Source organism: Acanthaster planci, linkage group LG18 (genome assembly GCF_054643075.1).
Source record: "Acanthaster planci isolate LZ-2023a linkage group LG18, COTS_SCS, whole genome shotgun sequence".
NCBI classification, from domain to species: Eukaryota; Metazoa; Echinodermata; class Asteroidea; order Valvatida; family Acanthasteridae; genus Acanthaster; species Acanthaster planci.
In genome coordinates this window covers 12,217,535-12,235,593 of record NC_141794.1, presented here as the reverse complement: position 1 = coordinate 12,235,593, position 18,059 = coordinate 12,217,535, and the positions used below count along the sequence as shown (strand labels likewise).

Here is an 18,059-nt window from a genome sequence, read left to right as displayed (position 1 = left end):
AACCAACTTATTCAGCGGAGCAGGTTGGAATTCGAACCTAGACCACCGGAAATGAGGGAACTACCACTGTGGTTTGAATCTTGGTAGTGCTGTTAATTATTCTCATACTCCACAGGAAAGAAATGGTAATCCCAATATTTAGCGTCAGGTCTCGTTTACAAGAAGATCGGAAGGTTCTCAAAATATGTAGTTCTTGAACATGTGATGTGCAGCATGGAGATCATGTACCTTTGTGACTTAAATAAAAAATTAAAGCCCCAGAAAGAGAAAGAAAATAAAGGAAAAGTGTACATGTACTTTAAGTTGTTGGGGGTCACAAGCCCAGATCACTGTTCCTCTTTGGTGAGCTATGACTAACAAAGGTAGAAATACGCTACAAGAGCTTTCCTATATCTTTGTCAGTCAAGGATGGCTTTTATTTTTACAGGTTTTTATAGATTGATGGTTATTTGCTTGATGTTTTAATTCATGTACTGCTGCCTCAACATAGGAAATTCGTCCAATCGATCTGTTGTCAGATCCTGGTATTCTGTCTGACGACGACATCCATGTGAGATGAAATTTGTCAAAAACTTTTCTGATACATTGCATCTCCGTTTTAGTATCTTAGCCTATGTCGTAGATTGTGGGTTATATGTGCCACATCTCTCTTTAAGATTCTCTCTGCATGTTTGGTTTTTTTTGTCTTCTTTTCTCTCTGTGGCTGGTGCCAGCAGCGTGATTCGTGGAGTGAGCATGCCAAAGTTCTAGCCAAGAACCAAAGTCAAGAGAAACCAAAAAATAAGCCTAGACCTGTAAGATATCAAATGGAATCGTGGTGTGTGCTTGACACAGCGTGTGTGATTAGATCAGATTAGATTAGCATAATACTGAGTGTCAACCTTCTGCACAGATCCAAATAAATGTGATACCAGAAGTTTGTGTATTATCCATTGGTGGCTACTTGCTCTTAACTCCATCGAAATCCTTCACCAGATTCACAAATTCATTTCTTGTTAATTGGGTGAATGCATGAAGTATTGTGAAGTTTGGAGACAACAGTATGGCTGTATTAAAACAAAAAATCTACAGAGATCTTACTGAAGTTCTTTTTTGGGGGCTTTTTTCATTCATTTTCATTTCATGGATGACGGAACATGTACAGCATGTGGTGTATTTCCCACACCAAAAGTTTGTATAAAAATGCTGATTTTGTACATGCAGCTATTTCACACTGTTGCACTAGGTGTTTTAACAGGTCCTGCTTTAGTGTAAAGTTCTCTGTCTTTTGGGTTGAAGATGTATTTTCAAGAGCAGTGATATCTTTCCAGATAAAAGTTTGAGCCAGATCCTTATACCTTTCATTTTGCCCGTCTTCACCACACCCTCAAAACCCAGCATCTGCGGTGATTCTTACAGCACCCTTTCTACTTCAATTCCATTCAAGAGACACTGCCCTCTAACCTTCGGTTTGCTCCTTTGGTAATCTCTCAGGCTCCTTGTCTCCTACCTTGCATGTAACTCACCCTGTTTATTTACTTCCACATTGATCACGAGTGCAGTTCCATGAAGACCTGTTTTCATTCAATTTTGTAAGTTTTGGTTAATATTTTTAAATACCTGATAGGTTTTTCTTTGTTAAGTTTCAAATTCCAACCCATTATCTGTGATTTGATTAAGAAATTGAAATAAAACTTTAAACAAAAAGCTAGTGGTCATAATATTTCAAACTAAAATAAAAAATATGTAAACTAAGTAAATGAAATGTTCATATCATCCTTCTAGCTTAATTTTTGATGGTTTTCTTTAAGTTAGAAGTTGATCAAAACATTGAGCTGTTTTGTAGACGAGATTAAAACCACGTTTCTCTTTTCAAAACTGGCACTTTACAACTTTTCTCACTGCATGTAAATTTTGATCATTAGAAAATATTTATATGCATGATTATATAGGCTGTTTGTTTTTTCTTGAGCATATATATATATCATCTATCATTTCATTCAATGCTTACTCAAGGAGAGCCCACCGGGAGATACTTTCACTGATTTCCTCATTGATGTCTCCAAGGAAGTAAGCTTACCTCACAAATGATTTTCTCTTTAATTGGCACCTTTTCTTATTTTGGCAGGTTTTCTCTCAACAGTTGATTTTTTCCCCTTTCTGTACCAACCTTTAAAACTGCAAAGCTGTGTATCTCGTCTTTTCTTCCATGCTTTATTGAGGCACGCCAAATGCAAAAAGATTTTCGTTTGCATTAAACGGGAAGATACAATCTTGTAATCCTCACCAGAGAAATGTGGCATTATAGAAATTTGTTGGCAAGAAGGACGTCCCTAAACAAACTTTATGTAGTGCCCTCTTGTTAAGCAGTGTGGTGGAGCAGATTTTGACAACATATTCACTCTTTTGCTTTTAGCCTGAACCAACCAGACAGAACTGGCAGGTAAAGCCTTGCTCTCTGTAAAAGTTATGAACTTCAGCAGTCATTTGATAAGAGCAATCCAGTTCGTAAGTGACTTCGTCACAAAGGAAGACGTGCCACGATTTACAGGCTCCGACTGGACGATCGCTGAAGTTGCGCGTTAACTTCCGGTTCCACGGTTCCATGTAAACGCCGATCAATGCATGTAACCCTATGTGCAGTGCACATGTGCAGTAGGCGTGGTTTAAACTGAAGTGACGTTACACTTACGAACCGGATGGCAAAGAAAGTGAGATGTACAAGTATAACCTGGGCATTCAGACATCCTCTGTGCATTTTTACGGTACCAGTTCATTCAATGTCAGCTTCATTTTCATTTGCCTAGGTGAGCTTGTACTCTGTATGACGCTACAATGATAGACCATTGTCAATGACTTGGCACAACATTTTGTACGTTGGTCCTCACCGTTGAGGTCCGTTTCTTGACTGTGAAATCATCTGCAATGTTAAAAGATTATGAAACCACTTTAGTGGCGGACTTGTCTCATCAAAAATAAACACTGTCTTTAAAATCATCATCCCGTGATCGCCAGAAAGATGACTTCACAAATTGATCCGCCAAGCAATTGAACAGACGTACCTGTTTAACAGAATCTGCCAAATGCACCATTTCAAAACGTGAATATTATGTCTAACTACAGTAAGTACGTTCAACTATCCTTTCCTCTTTCACACAGTCTGATATGTATAAGAAAGCCGTCCATATTGCTGAAGAGCATTTGCTACGGATCCAGCAGGTAGAATGATGGACCGTGTGAAGTTGCTTCTCATATTCCCAATCTGACTAAAGAGTGGCTTTTATGAGTGAATTACTAACATCCATTTAGCACTTAACAATCAATTAGACTTCGTTTCAATAAATGAATTTTATCAGAAGAGATGCGTTTGTGAGAAATGTCGTCAACCTTGTACGCACAATAACTCACTGCAACAGTTTCAAAAGTGAGTCACTTATTTTTAATATTTGTCGTTATTATTTTTTATCAAATGGATGCACGGTCTAATCCGCCTTGAGTAGGGGTACTTCTCTTATCGTTTGAAAAGAGCCATTTTGTTCATGAGTGTTCATTGTGTTGGTAGTGACATGACCATAACTCTGTGAACCAGTGAAGGAGTCTGTTGCTTGGCAGATTGGGCCCACTCTTGGTCCCACTTGGGGCTGATATTCACAACGAGAAATGGTCCAGATCACAGACTTGGTACTTTAATATAGAGTTTGTTAACCCAAGGCTGTCCCCTACGGTATCAGCCTACCCTCTTTGTTAAAGGCTGAGTTCGGGCGGCTTGTCCCCGTATGTTCACTAACAGCTCGATTTGTTCATAGGTCGGCCTCTCGAACGCCGGGAACAAACAACCGGTTATCGCTGGTAGTTAGTGACAAGCAACATGCAACATGACATGGGGGCGTCCATGTAGGCTACGTTATTTGAGAGTTATTGTTTAGATGTGCTGAATTTTTTTCTGTATAAACAGGAACATTCATTTCTGTGTTACAGAAAATAATTAATGTTAATTTGCAAAACTTCCGTTGTCTATGGCTTTTGAAACCATCTCTCTACTTTTTGCAACTGTTCAAAAATCAAAATCTCACGAGTTTTTCCGTGTGTTCCTGTAAAACCCTGACAAAGAGGTGGTGTGTGATCCTGTTCCGAGAACAATGTTCTTGAGTCTTGTTCCCACGGTTCGAGCGTGAGAACATGAAACCCGTGTCAAGAACAGGCCGCCCGAACTCGACCATAGACAGATTGTCCCATTTCCACCTTTTACCATCTGTAGGTTTCATGTACTGGTGTAAACTGTATAGTACATGCCTATAAGGTACATGTACATGTAAGGTACGTCATAGTTTGACTGATCTCTTGTTACAGATCTTGTTGCACCCTGTTGTTGTGATACTGTACCCTCAAACTTTGACCTTCCGAAAAATTCACAAACTCTTTCGTAGATATGAATATGTCCACGTCTATTGACATATTTTTCTAAGGAGGTAATGATTTTGTTATTCTATGCTGTGCTGTAACTGCACTGCACCATAAACAGCAGTTTATTGCATTAGTTCTCGGATGAAAGAGTTACCATGGCCAAGTTAATGAGGCATGAAGTGATTATCTCCTAATCTGTTTGTCAGGTGTATGTGGTTTGTTATAAATGCCACCATGATAAGTAACCTCTGCGACAAAAATAGAAAACAAAAATTAGTTTCATGGCTGGAAAGTCCATCGTGTAAGCTTTCATTTGGTATATTTAAATGGCAGAACTCAATAACCTGTTACATTCCAGAGATGCAATTGTATGAAGTTCAAGTGAGTAAACAGGCAATATGGCTTTACGCTTGGAAGACTCTGGCACCTTAAGTGATCTTCCCTAACAACCAATATGATGTTCCCTTTGAACCTTTTTTTGTATAACCTGAGACTTTTTGTGATCAAAGACGTAATTGCTGACAAAGAACTCAAAATGAAATCGCATGAGAAATTTTGCCCTCTCAACTTCGAGCAGGCCATTGCATGGAAATTCATCAAAATATCACCTTTTCCCACGATGAGGCACATGCTGATTGGAGCAAGATTTAGAACGTTTGCCACTCAAAATCGTGACTCAATAGGCGCTTTGAGATAACGGCCTTGTAAAGAGAGTTGTGTTGCTAATACACTACACCTCTATATTTCAGGTTACAGGTTGAAATTTAGGTTCCTCTGAATTTGCTGCATTGAAAGTCTTTTTGTGCACTCATTTGTGTATGCTTTTGTTCCTCCACCTAGGAGCAAGAAGGCACCTCTAAAAATGGCGTAGATGGCAAAGGGCGCGACCCGCGTGATGTCATGTCGGCGTTGTCAGCGATGCGACGGCAGCTGCATAGTGAGCAGCAACGCATTCAAAGCCAGTTGGACCGAAACAGGGAGGTAGGTCCATCAAAACATCACACCTGACAAAAAATTTTTCAAAAGTTGATGTCGTATCTGGCACAGTGCTGGAATATTCTAAGAACCCAGAAGAGAACTAACACAACTTTCTCCTGTTCATACTGTCCAGTTTTGAGCAAAGTGGATTTACATCCCTGGATTAAATAGTTTGCAACAAAAGTTAAAAAGTGTAGCCTGCTGAATCCAAGAGATTCCAACCAAGCTGTGGATGGAGCCCATTGAAATCCAACAAAATCAAATCATTAGTACCCAAAAAAACTTGTTTTTCTGATAACTGAAATTCGTCATCATCAGGTTTTTTCTCAAGACCCACATACAATGTGATTTGTGAACAAGTTCAAAATAGGAGTACTTTTTAAGTAGCTGGATGTTACAAAACATGTATAATGTGATCATATAAAAAGGTAAGCACTTTCATTGCTTTTCCGCTCCAAGCGGAACAAAAGAGGGCTTTTTTTTTAGTACTTACCGCTTAGGCATGCCATGAGGCCCACAATTATATGCGTATTTGACACGGAGCACGCTGAGTATGCGTGACTAATTTATTCCGGCATGTATGGTCTTTGCTTACACGCAGAACGCGTGAACGATGACGTCTTTCTCTCACCAATTGGGGGAGCACTTCCACTCGGGGCGGATTATACTACATACATACGTTTTGACAATGTTGCTTGTGAATTTTTTTCTCATTCCATCAGCACGGTCCCTACAACTCTGGTCCCAAAGTCAGTTCTCGTCGCGCCAGCCCTCAGGTTGACGTTTTTGAAGTTGCTCGTCACAAGGCACCGGTCACCGTGCGAAGGGAGCCACTGACCCACCATGCCGCTGCAGTTGAATTTTCCAGTCTCAAAAACAGAGGTATGCGTTGGTTTTCAGATCTTGATGGGCTTTGTATTGGACTGAATGTGGCAGTTAGAGTTGCAGCAACAGTGTCACGGTTTGTTGCTCTCCACGTCGTCATCTTGACTGCTGAGAAAAATCCATTTTCCCAATAAAGTTGTCATTAGATAGTATTACTTCCGTTGTGAGCTTCCCAATGAGTTACTGATTAAACATATCGGCCCACAGTGAGTAACAGATGAGTTTCAGATGATAAAGTTGACTCAAGCATCCTGCTGTTGTGGCCGTAATCAAGTTGGTCACAAAGCCCCTTCGAGCTCATCACAAGTCATTCAGTCTTAAGACTACCGCCGAGTAATTTTTTTTCATTGGACAAATTGATTCCACAGTATGCCCATGACAAAGGTTTGATCTTACAGAGTATACCTTCACACATGTTTTTGTCCCATTATATACAGAATCTGACTCTCGACAACGATTGCGGGAGCAATACCCCGCCGAGCCCAGTTCTGACCTCACCTTGGAGGCCCAACAGAGGGCACTGTTGAAGCACCAGCAGGAAAAACTGGAGAACATGAGAAGAGGTATAAATTGTCTACAATTACCCTTATCTCCTGGATTAATTTCTATGTCCAAGTGCCAACTAAAATGAACCATAGGTCGGCCGGTGTCTCCTGCATGATGAATGATTGGACTGTCAAGTCAACCATTCAGAACCAAAGCCCTCTGGCATAGTTGCATCGCTGGTCATCCGTAGCCGCCCTCTGTATAAATTGAATTGAACCACTGGCGTGAATATAATTGGGCAAGATGGCAGAGCCCAGGAATGCCATGAGACAGATGCAGTCAACTGCGAAGTGAGGGTGACAGTGGGATTTTTAACAGACTAGTTCAAGCAGGGTCATTCAAGTTGGACGGCACAGTATGTATGCACTGGTTCATGTTCGTGTAAGGAGCAATTAACCAGTGATTGAACTCTTGTTTGAGCCACAAACTTGGCTTATGCTGAATCCCGGGAGAGATGACTATTGAAAATATGACTAAGATTCAGCAGGGGTGTGATTTCACAGAACTTGTCTTGATTTCAGAATTTTCTGACACGAGACAGCAAGATTTTCCGATGTTGATAGGGTTTGCCATGTTCTGTTATGCACTTGATGCTACCCAGTGAGTAGCCCACTTTGGCGAGAATGCATGCCTTGTAATACTTGTTAAATGCCCCCAAAAGTTAGTGTTTTATCACTATCATTGTTACAACCCTCTCCATTTTGTTGGCATGGTAACATGACCTCCCCTGAAAAGTTTAGGGATTCCCAACTGTCCTCCAAGCTCATCCTGACAAGGATCAGTGTTGTAGTCGAGACCACGCTAAGACCAGGCACAAAGTCTTTCACAAGAAGACAAGTCACAAGTAACAGTGAACAGCGACAGAGGAATTTTTTGTTGTAGTTTTGATTAGCTTGTGATTTGAATTCAGACTTGAGGTCTTGTGTTGGCCTTTTTGGGTCTTGCTACACTGCCAAGGACGTAGTGGCAAAATGAATGCATGTAACTCTGCGATCCACAGCCACCACACTGGCACCAAATTCCAACGGCTGCCATTTTAGGTATTTTGCTGAAGTTTGGAGTGTGTAGAGACTACCCATCGACAAGTTGGGACAAGTTTTCTTGAAGGATGTGCCAGTCGTGGGTCCTTGAACTGTTAGGATTTCAGAGGTTTCAGAACCTTGTCAAGTTCAAAAAACCCAATGTCACAACCTGTGAAGGTCTTGACCTGAACCATAATCACTTAAGAAATTTATTTTTGAAAACTCTGTGTATACTGTTGACATGCATGTAGTTTACCCCGTTTTTGTCGGTCTGTCCCCAGAGAAGAGCAAGAGACCATTGGAAGATCAGATGCCAAGTATGAATCTGAGAGACCTTGGGAGGGTAAGCCTGCTCTAGTCATTGTCTGTGAGTGTAAGCCAAGTCTGAGGTGTCTGTTCTCATACATCCAGCTATGGATGGTTACTGTATTAAGATACCTCCTTAGGGACATTTCCACTTGTGTTGTGAGACGGATTCAGAGAGGACTTCTAACTCGTTCTTTTGGCCGAGATCATGCACTCGGCATATATATCAAACAGTGTATTATGCCAGAGGGAGCTCTATCTTGTAAATGTAGGTCACTGCCCTATTTCCTGTTCCCATAATTCCCAATGCCCAAACATTTTATTCCCCCTCCCTTCTTTCTCCAGAACGACTCCCCACTTCTGGCCTTGGAATCCGAGAGTGCCTTCATCGGAATCAACAATGGCATCGCGGACATTCCCAGTACGCCTCCACACAGGAAGAAACCCCCGTCGCCCAGACGAGACTACGGCGAGCCGTCAACCTCAGTGGCTGCTCAGAATAAGGTACAAGCTCATACTGACCTCTGTGCCTTTTGGAAAAGTCCCAGATCTGCCAAAAATGTGCATTTAAGATTCAAATTTTGATATCTTGTCTGAAATCCTGACTTCTTGGAAATTATTGCAAATACTCTACATGTACCTCCTGGTCTGTAAAGGGAGACTATTCCCCCCAAATACAGGTAGTAATTACACTTTTATTCTCATAGTTTGTTCATGTAAAGGTTCATTTGTAGTAGTTACATACAGGGAACATCAGTCAACTTGGAAAATAGTTTTTGTCTTCGAACCTAAAGCACTTTGAGGTAGTGTTTTGGAGTTTATAGTACAGTGGAATGTCGCCATACCAAACACCGCTATACTGAACATCCGGCTGTACCGAACATCGCCCTTGGCTCCCAAAATTTGTGCGCAAAACCTACCAAACATTATGCTGTTGCAAATCAACTGAGATTGGCCACAGCATGCATCAGAGATCAATCCTAAGCAGTAGCTTCACGACTTTTAGGATAAACTAAATATCAATCTTGTAACTCAAGATTTAATAAAAAACAAAAACAATTAACAGATACATTTCTAGAAACCTCAAACGTGAATGTAACGGCAAAACATCGTGAAAACAGCGAATCATACTATCACAAGAGTGTGCACTTCAGTTAGACAAGAGAGGGCGCTATTCAACATGGCAACGAAACGTTCGGCAGTTAATTTCACTATAACGAACGACCGCAGTACCGAATATTGAGCGTGGACCCTGTCGTGTTCGCTATAGCGGCATTCCACTGTACCTTCATCCTCTATTCTGCTTAGAGTTCTTTTTCAAAAGATGCACAGGCAAACCTTTTCAAATAACAACATTCGCTATGCGTTACCTCTGTTTGCCTCTTGCCAGCCCAAGGACCCGCTCGGATCGACAATGAGTTTTGACAACGATACAATTGATTACCTCGCCAAGAAAAACCAGGAAAGAAACAAGGCCTTGAAACACCTGGAGGGTGAGTTATACTCGAGGATTACAATCCTTCTGCTTTGATTGGTTATTGAGAATCATGATTAAAAATTCATGTCACCCTTTTGTCCACTTAAAAAATATTTGTTCAAATATGGCTGTACTAGCAATAGGGATGATTCATCTACTGGATGCCACCAAGGGGTTGTCACAGAGAGACCATTTTTCAAGCTTATGCTTGACAAAGCATGGCCGCCTTGCCGTAATTGCCATTTGAGGGTAGGTTATCAGACAACTAAGGGAAATTTTTGATAGAATGGGATATTCCGTGCAGACAAACAAAGAAAGGATTTTAATTAAAACTGCTACTTGAAATACACTTAAGAATCTTCTTCCCTGACAAACGAACATCGGGATTAATTCAAGTTCCCCGCGCATAGCCAGCGGATAGAACTTGTTGACCATTTCCCACAATGCACTGCCAAAAATGGCCTTTGATCCGTGGCAATCTCTCGGTGAACACTGTATTTCAAAATGTCCGTATTATTAAAAGGCAAAATAGTCGGGTTTCATCCCGTGTTTGAGTGGTCAATCGATTCAAGTGGATTTCCATGATCCAAAATGGCCATTTTATTTATTTTATGAATAAAGTTCAAGTTGATTTGTCCATGTCTTCAGCAGATAATACCTCTCTGGTGGATCCCGACGATGTGCTGCAGAGGTTCATGATGAAAGCATCACATGACAGGTAAAAAACAGTCTGAGAACTTTTTGTTTTCTATATTGAACTGTGGATATCACTACAAATACCAGACATTTTTTACTTTGTGCACTAACTCGTGACTTTTACACAAAGTTGTTAACTTCTCAAACAGCCGTGTTACGAGTTTTCAGACAGCAGCTGCTTTTACATGTGTTGAAAATGCTGGGTTGTGTGAGGGAGTTTTGAGGTTAATTAATTAGTACATTGTTTTAATGGTCGTAGGAAAAAGGGCTGAAGGATTTTATTGATATTGAAATTGGAGGATTTGGGTCCCAAATCCTCCAATTCAATATGATTTTACATGCACCCTGGGGGGTTAGGGTTAACGTGTGACCAACCATTCCAAACCCAAATGAATGTGATTTTAGTACCAGAACTTTCACTGGTCATGTTCATGGAAGTTGCACAACAGACCTTGCCAATAATCATTACAGCTTAATTCTGCAGACAGAATTTAGACTTTGGATCACTTAGAAGTTGGGGAAGAAAAAGTATGGGAGAAGTATTGTCCTATTTTGGATGATGGGTCACCATTCTTAATATCGCAAGTGCATTGTGACTAGACTCGATGGCTTTACATTACCTAAAGTGGTGTTTTGCTTGTCTCCAAAAATGACTAAACTTTTCTGACTATTTTGAAAGATGCCGTTTTTCAGGAATCTGTGTTACAGCTTGCACGTACCTCATCAAGAAATTTAATGAAAGCAACATTTAATTTTTTTTCATGTTGCAACTTCTGGTCATTGAAACAATCTGTCAATGAAGGCCAGGCCTCCCAACAATTGTAAGGAAGATCCTTAGGGTTTGGTCTAGTAAAGTAATTCGACTCATGTCAGTGATGACTTGAACAGTTCTCCTTCTGTGTTGAATTTCCATCGATGCTAGCAGTTGAACATGTGATCGAATATCCTTCCAACCTGTCATCTGACATACATGTACATCCATGATACAATGTCCTTGATACAATGAGAACTTTCCAATCTGTTTTTTGGTCATTACAAAGCCAGTGAACAAGATGGCCGAAACTCGAAAAGCTTTGTCGAGAAGCAAAGGAGTGTTTTGAGGATTTTTTTAAATGATGATAATGAAACAGCATCTTTTAAAAAAAATGTTACTCTTAGTTTGTCTTGCCCGGGGTTTTTAGTTGCGTTTTCATGCTTGCTTCCATTTCACTTTTGCATGCTTGCTTGTCTCATCAAGACTTTAGTTGTGTAATGTCCTTGCTGAGATACCAAAGGTAGGAATTAGAAGCAGTAGTTTGGAGTTTTGTTTGTTGGGTTGTTTGTTTGTTGGGGTGTTGGGTTGTTGGGGTTGTTTGTTTGTTTTTTTGTTTGTTTGTTTGTTTTACTTTGCTTTGAGGATAGAAAAGAAGTCGCTTGTAATTGGTTGAAATCTCACTTTTAAAAAATAGTTGGTTTAATTGAGTCTGTCCGACTTGATTGATATCTATTTTAACTTCTTAAGCAGGAGCACAGGAGTGAATGCTGACCTCACCGTTTGATTGAGCACAGGAAAAAACTTTTTCTCAGGCACCGATGACAAAGATAAAGTGCAGTACCTCACCGTATTAGAATGCTATCAATCAATCTAGCACATCATGTTACGAATGTTGAGAGCTTCTCTCGTTACTTAATAAACCTGGCATGGTACTGACAGTGAGTCATTAATGCATGTAGTGCATGCACCTCGGTATTAACAAGACCAGCACGTACTACTTGTCTCATCATTGCGTATTCTTTATAAGTTATTGAAACGAGATACATGAATACCTGATTAATGTACATTCAGCATGACTTGCCATGCATGGAGCTCGATGGAATTGTAACATTCATCTTTAGTCTTGTGTGTAACTTTTCGAACATGTGTTCCATCATCTAATATTTACATTTAGGGAGTTATTTCCATTTTGCACCGAGGGTTAATTTCAACATGTTCTTTTCAACTGTGACATTTATTACATCTGTTGAAAGAAAAATAAAAAACCAGTCTTTTTGAGGGATTTTGCAAGGAGGCATTAAAAGGTTTGTGAAGCTCTTTTGGAACAAGCACTAAATGCTACTTTTAGTTGTTCCAACCTAGAAAACCAACATCACCTGCAGTTGTCATCAAATATTCAAACTAATATAACCAAAGTGAGGCTGGAAGGGAAAATACTCTGGTCCCTTTTTTCAATATGTTAAGTTGTATTACTACTGCGGTCTACAGGGAACAAGACAAACATGGCATCATAATGATCAAGGTCTATTGCCCTGTAGCTGTTTTTCCAATAGCATGCTTTGTGTTATCTAGTTCGTTACCTAGTTTGACCTTTGCACATTTTCACAGACCCAAGTCAGGAAGGAGTGAAGATTTGAGTTTATGGCTACAGCCAACAGTCAGCGACTACTGAGATGATGCCAGACTGGGTCAAACTCAACAGAGAACTACATTGTGGTGTGCATGAACCAGCTAAATCGCGCCCTCTAATGCTGTCACACTAACCCTATGTGGCATCCTTTTGGGAATAGTTGGAGTGATGTGGTATCACTCTGTTTTCTATTCATCGATCATTTTCTGTTGAAGTTGTTTACATTAGAATTTCCTTATCTGTCTGTGGCAGAATGTCATGATGGTCTCTAGTACAGTTCTAAAATTTTGTGATCGAGCTAGAAAGTTCACACATAGCCAAGGTGCTAGTTGCATGAGCATATTGTCTCTTAGCTAGTCTGATGGAGGGAGGCTGCAGCATTATGCAACCCATCCGGCATAACGGGCACAGGTCACAAAGGTCACTTTTGAGTTAAAGGCCTTTAAAAAAAGGCTTGAGGAAAAGAAATCAGGAGGAATGGCTCAATATTTTCACCCACACGGTGTCCATTTTCAGTGGGAGGCCAAAAAAAAGGAAAATCCAATGAGACCCTTTCTAATGCAAAACTAAAAACACAGTTACTAAAAATATGGACTGATGACTCATTTTGCTAGATCAGGGTACATTGTACTCGTTCTTGTGGTCCATTTTCAGTGAGAGGCCAAAAAAAAGGAAAATCCAATGAGACCCTTTCTAATGCAAAACTAAAAACACAGTTACTAAAAATATGGACTGAAGACTCATTTTGCTAGATCAGGGTACATTGTACTCGTTCTTGTGTCCTACTCTTTTCGCTCTGATTAAATTTCACAACACCACTGCTTCCGCATATGAACCGAGACCTTGCTTGCTACACCTTGCATCTAGTGAATTGAGGATTGTCCCCTAATTGCATGGCTATTAGTTATATTCTGTATAGCATTCCATAAAAATTGCTTATTTAGAAGCAATAATTTTGATGAAGTGCCTTTGATTAAACATTTATACACGTACATGCCTCTCTGTTGTTTTGGTGTCTGCATCAGGTTTGAGAGAAAAATGAAAAGTGAAATTTAGGGTAAAATGTACACCGCCATTGCAGATTGTAATTCTGAGGGGAAGTAAAAGAAATCAAATTGATTTTTTCTGTTTTTCAAGCGTCGTGTGCTTCTGTAAGGAGTTCATAATCTATGGAATCAAGCATTAACATACCCTATAATGCAATATTGCCTTAAATTATCACTTCTTAAAAGAGATGTGGCATCGTTCAGAACCACATATTTGTAAGTCATCATGCTTTAAATTATGTGCACTGAAAATTTAATGATTGTCACTGCCTTTTAGACGTAAACGTTAGTTTTGGAACATCTGTTCCCAGTGTGAGGAGTCAGTTCTCTCATTCGTAGAGGTTACGGCCGGTGGAAAAGAATTAGGATAATTTTGTAGTTCCATTATTTTAAGTATGTAATTCGATTCATGAGCTGTCGTGGACACATTTTTTTAATGTATTGAACGAGCTGAGTGCATTGTGTACAAAATATGCAGTTGAAAATTTTGTTCAATTTCCGCCTTTGTATTATACTTCCCTGTGTATTTTAAAGGTTATTTTTCCCAAATGTGCATAACGCTGGTTTCCATTCAGCATTTTGAGTCACTCTACCTGAGGCAAATTATATATATATATCTTTATTGTAGCTTGGATAATTCTGTTGTCAGGCCATTGTTAGCAAATGAAGATACATTCTGGATTATAAGTTAAAATTCAGTTTATTCAGTAAATTAAACTGAGAATGATGAAAAGTACGAGACTAATTCATTGGAATTAATTATTGGGAAAAATGATTAAAAATGAAAAATTTAGCCCTTGGAGATTATTTTGTCCCAAAATAATGAAAGATGCAAGATTAACCCCTTGAAAATGATTTTGGACAAAGATGACAAAAAATGCAAGATTAACCCCTTGAATGTTATTTTTGACAAAAATGACAAAAAATGAAAGATTAACCCCTTCGAAGTGATTTTTGACAAAATTGACAAAAAATGCAAGACTAACCCCTTGGATGTGATTTTTGACAAAAATGACAAAAAAATGAATTAACCCTTGGAAATGTTTTTCGACAAAAAAATGACAAAAAATTCAAGATTAACCCCATGGAATTGATTTTTGACAAAACTGCAAGATTAACCCCTTGGAAGTGATTTGGGCCAAAACTGACAAAAATGCAAGACTACCCCCTGGATGTTATTTTTGACAAAAATGACAAAAAATTCAAAATTAACCCCTTGGAAGTGATTCAGGCCAAAAATGACAAAAAATGCAAGACTAATCCCTTGGATGTGATTTTGGACAAAAATGATTAAAAAATCAAGACTAACCCCTTAGAAGTGATTTTTGACAAAAATGAAAAAAATAAATTAAATCCTTGGAAATGATTTTTGACAAAAATGACAAAAAATGAAAGATTAACCACTTGGAAATGATTTTGGACAAAAATGACAAAAAATGAAGAATTAAACCCTTGGAAATGATTTTGAAATAAAATGACAAAAAATGCAAGATAAACCCCTTAGAAGTGATTTTTGACGAAAATGACAAAAAATGAAAAATTAACCCCTTGGATATGATTTTGGACAAAGATGACAAAAATGCAAGATTAACCCCTCAAAAGTGATTTTGACAAAAATGCCATAAAATTCAAGATTAACCCTTTGAATGTTATTTTTGACAAAAATGACAAAAAAAGCAAGACTAACCCCTTGGATGTGATTTTTCACAAAAATGACAAAAAATTCAAAATTAACCCCTTAGAAGTGATTCAGACCAAAAATGACAAAAAATGCAAGACTAATCCCTTGGATGTGATTTTGGACAAAAATGATTTAAAAATCAAGATTAACCCCATAGAAGTGATTTTTCACAAAAATGACAAAAAATTCAAGATTAACCCTTTGGAAGTGATTTTGGCCAAAAATGACAAAAAATGCAAGATTAACCCCTTCGAAGTGATTTTTGACAAAATTGACAAAAAATGCAAGACTAACCCCTTGGATGTGATTTTTGACAAAAAATGACAAAAAAATGAATTAACCCTTGGAAATGTTTTTCGACAAAAAAATGACAAAAAATTCAAGATTAACCCCATGGAATTGATTTTTGACAAAAATGCAAGATTAACCCCTTGGAAGTGATTTGGGCCAAAACTAACAAAAAATGCAAGATTATCCCCTCGATGTGATTTTTGACAAAAATGGCAAAAAATTCAAAATTAACCCCTTGGAAGTGATTGAGACCAAAAATGACCAAAAAATGCAAGACTAATCCCTTAGATGTGATTTGGGCCAAAAATGACAAAAAATGAAGACTAACCCCTTAGAAGTGATTTTTGACAAAATGAAAAAAATAAATTAAATCCTGGAAATGATTTTTGACAAAAATGACAAAAAATGAAAGATTAACCACTTGGAAATGATTTTGGACAAAAATGACAAAAAATGAAGAATTAAACCCTTGGAAATGATTTTGAAATAAAATGACAAAAAATGCAAGATAAACCCCTTAGAAGTGATTTTTGACGAAAATGACAAAAAATGAAAAATTAACCCCTTGGATATGATTTTGGACAAAGATGACAAAAATGCAAGATTAACCCCTCAAAAGTGATTTTGACAAAAATGCCATAAAATTCAAGATTAACCCTTTGAATGTTATTTTTGACAAAAATGACAAAAAAAGCAAGACTAACCCCTTGGATGTGATTTTTCACAAAAATGACAAAAAATTCAAAATTAACCCCTTAGAAGTGATTCAGACCAAAAATGACAAAAAATGCAAGACTAATCCCTTGGATGTGATTTTGGACAAAAATGATTTTAAAATCAAGATTAACCCCATAGAAGTGATTTTTCACAAAAATGACAAAAAATTCAAGATTAACCCTTTGGAAGTGATTTTGGCCAAAAATGACAAAAAATGCAAGATTAACCCCTTAGAAGTGATTTTTGACGAAAATTCAAGATTAACCCCTTGGAAATGATTATGGACAAAAATGCAAGATTAACCCCTCAGAAGTGATTTGACAAAAATGCCAAAAAATTCAAGTTAACCCCTTGAATGTTATTTTTGACAAAAATGACAAATAACCCTTGGAAATGTTTTTCGACAAAAACAATGACAAAAAATTCAAGATTAACCTCTTGGAATTGATTTTTGACAAAACTGCAAGATTAACCCCTTGGAAGTGATTTGGGCCAAAACTGACAAAAAATGCAAGACTATCCCCTGGATGTGATTTTTGACAAAAATGACAAAAAATTCAAAAATAACCCCTTAGACCAAAAATGGCAAAAAATGCAAGACTAATCCCTTGGATGTGATTTTGGATAAAAATGATTTAAAAATTAAGATAAACCCCTTAGAAGTGATTTTGGACAAATTGCCAAAAAATTCAAAATTAACCCCTTGGAAGTGATTCAGACCAAAAATGACGAAAAATGCAAGACTAATCCCTTGGATGTGATTTTGGACAAAAATGATAAAAAATAAGGAATTAACCCCTTAGCAGTGATTTTTGACAAAATTGCCAAAAAAAGCAAGATTAACCCCTTGGAAGTGATTTGGGCCAAAAATGACGAAAAATGAAAGATTAACCCCTTGGAAGTGATTTGGGCCAAAAATGACAAAAAATGCAAGACTAACCCCTTGGAAATGATTTCAAACAAAAATGACGAAAAATGCAAGAGTAACCCCTTAGAAGTGATTTATGACAAAAATGACAAAAAATGAAGGATTAACCCCTTGGAAGTGATTTGGGCCAAAAATGACAAAAAATGAAGAATTAAACCCTTGGAAATGATTTCGAGCAAAAATGACGAAAAATGCAAAATTAAACCCTTGGAAATGATTTCGACAAAAAATGACAAAAATTCAAGATTAACCCCTTGGAAGTGATTTTTGACAAAAATGCAAGATTAACCCCTTAGAAAAGATTTGGGCCAAAAATGACAAAAAAATGCAAGACTAACCCCTTGGATGTGATTTTTGACAAAAATGACAAAAAATAAGAATTAACCCCTTGGAAGTGATTTTTGACAAAAATGACAAAAATTGAAGAATTAAACCCTTGAAAATGATTTCGAACAAAAATGACGAAAAATGCAAGATTAACCCCTTAGAAGTGATTTTTGACAAAAATGCCAAAAGGTGAAAAATTAACCCCTTGGAAGTGATTTGGGCAATAAATGACAAAAAATGAAGAATTAAACCCTTGGAAATGATTTCAAACAAAAATGACGAAAAATGCAAGATTAACCCCTTAGAAGTGATTTTTGACAAAAATGCCAAAAATTCAAGATTAACCCCTTGAAAGTGATTTGGGCCAAAAATGACAAAAAACTCTAATTGTC

At 38.0% G+C, this 18,059-nt stretch overlaps 1 protein-coding gene across 38 annotated transcripts in view; it reads left to right on the top strand.

The window, feature by feature from the left end:
- The window catches only part of cspp1 (centrosome and spindle pole associated protein 1), a 56,876-nt gene extending 42,417 nt beyond the window's left edge, over positions 1 to 14,459 (top strand). For 15 of the 38 annotated variants that reach the window (XM_087148976.1, XM_087148974.1, XM_087148978.1 and 12 more), the window contains 13 exons: positions 491 to 550; positions 1,542 to 1,571; positions 1,996 to 2,049; positions 2,396 to 2,422; positions 3,139 to 3,198; positions 5,224 to 5,364; positions 6,084 to 6,243; positions 6,684 to 6,809; positions 8,096 to 8,157; positions 8,466 to 8,624; positions 9,511 to 9,613; positions 10,246 to 10,315; positions 12,656 to 14,459. In XM_087148976.1, the coding sequence (XP_087005102.1) occupies positions 491 to 550; positions 1,542 to 1,571; positions 1,996 to 2,049; positions 2,396 to 2,422; positions 3,139 to 3,198; positions 5,224 to 5,364; positions 6,084 to 6,243; positions 6,684 to 6,809; positions 8,096 to 8,157; positions 8,466 to 8,624; positions 9,511 to 9,613; positions 10,246 to 10,315; positions 12,656 to 12,719 (1,116 nt within the window). In that variant the 3' untranslated portion in view covers positions 12,720 to 14,459. Of the gene's footprint in view, positions 1 to 490; positions 551 to 713; positions 795 to 1,541; positions 1,572 to 1,995; positions 2,050 to 2,395; positions 2,423 to 3,138; positions 3,199 to 5,223; positions 5,365 to 6,083; positions 6,244 to 6,683; positions 6,810 to 8,095; positions 8,158 to 8,465; positions 8,625 to 9,510; positions 9,614 to 10,245; positions 10,316 to 11,530; positions 11,568 to 12,655 lie in introns of all 38 variants that reach the window. The other 23 variants (XM_087148999.1, XM_087149002.1, XM_087149010.1 and 20 more) reach the window with 19 other exon arrangements.
- Positions 14,460 to 18,059: the final 3,600 nt, after the last annotated feature.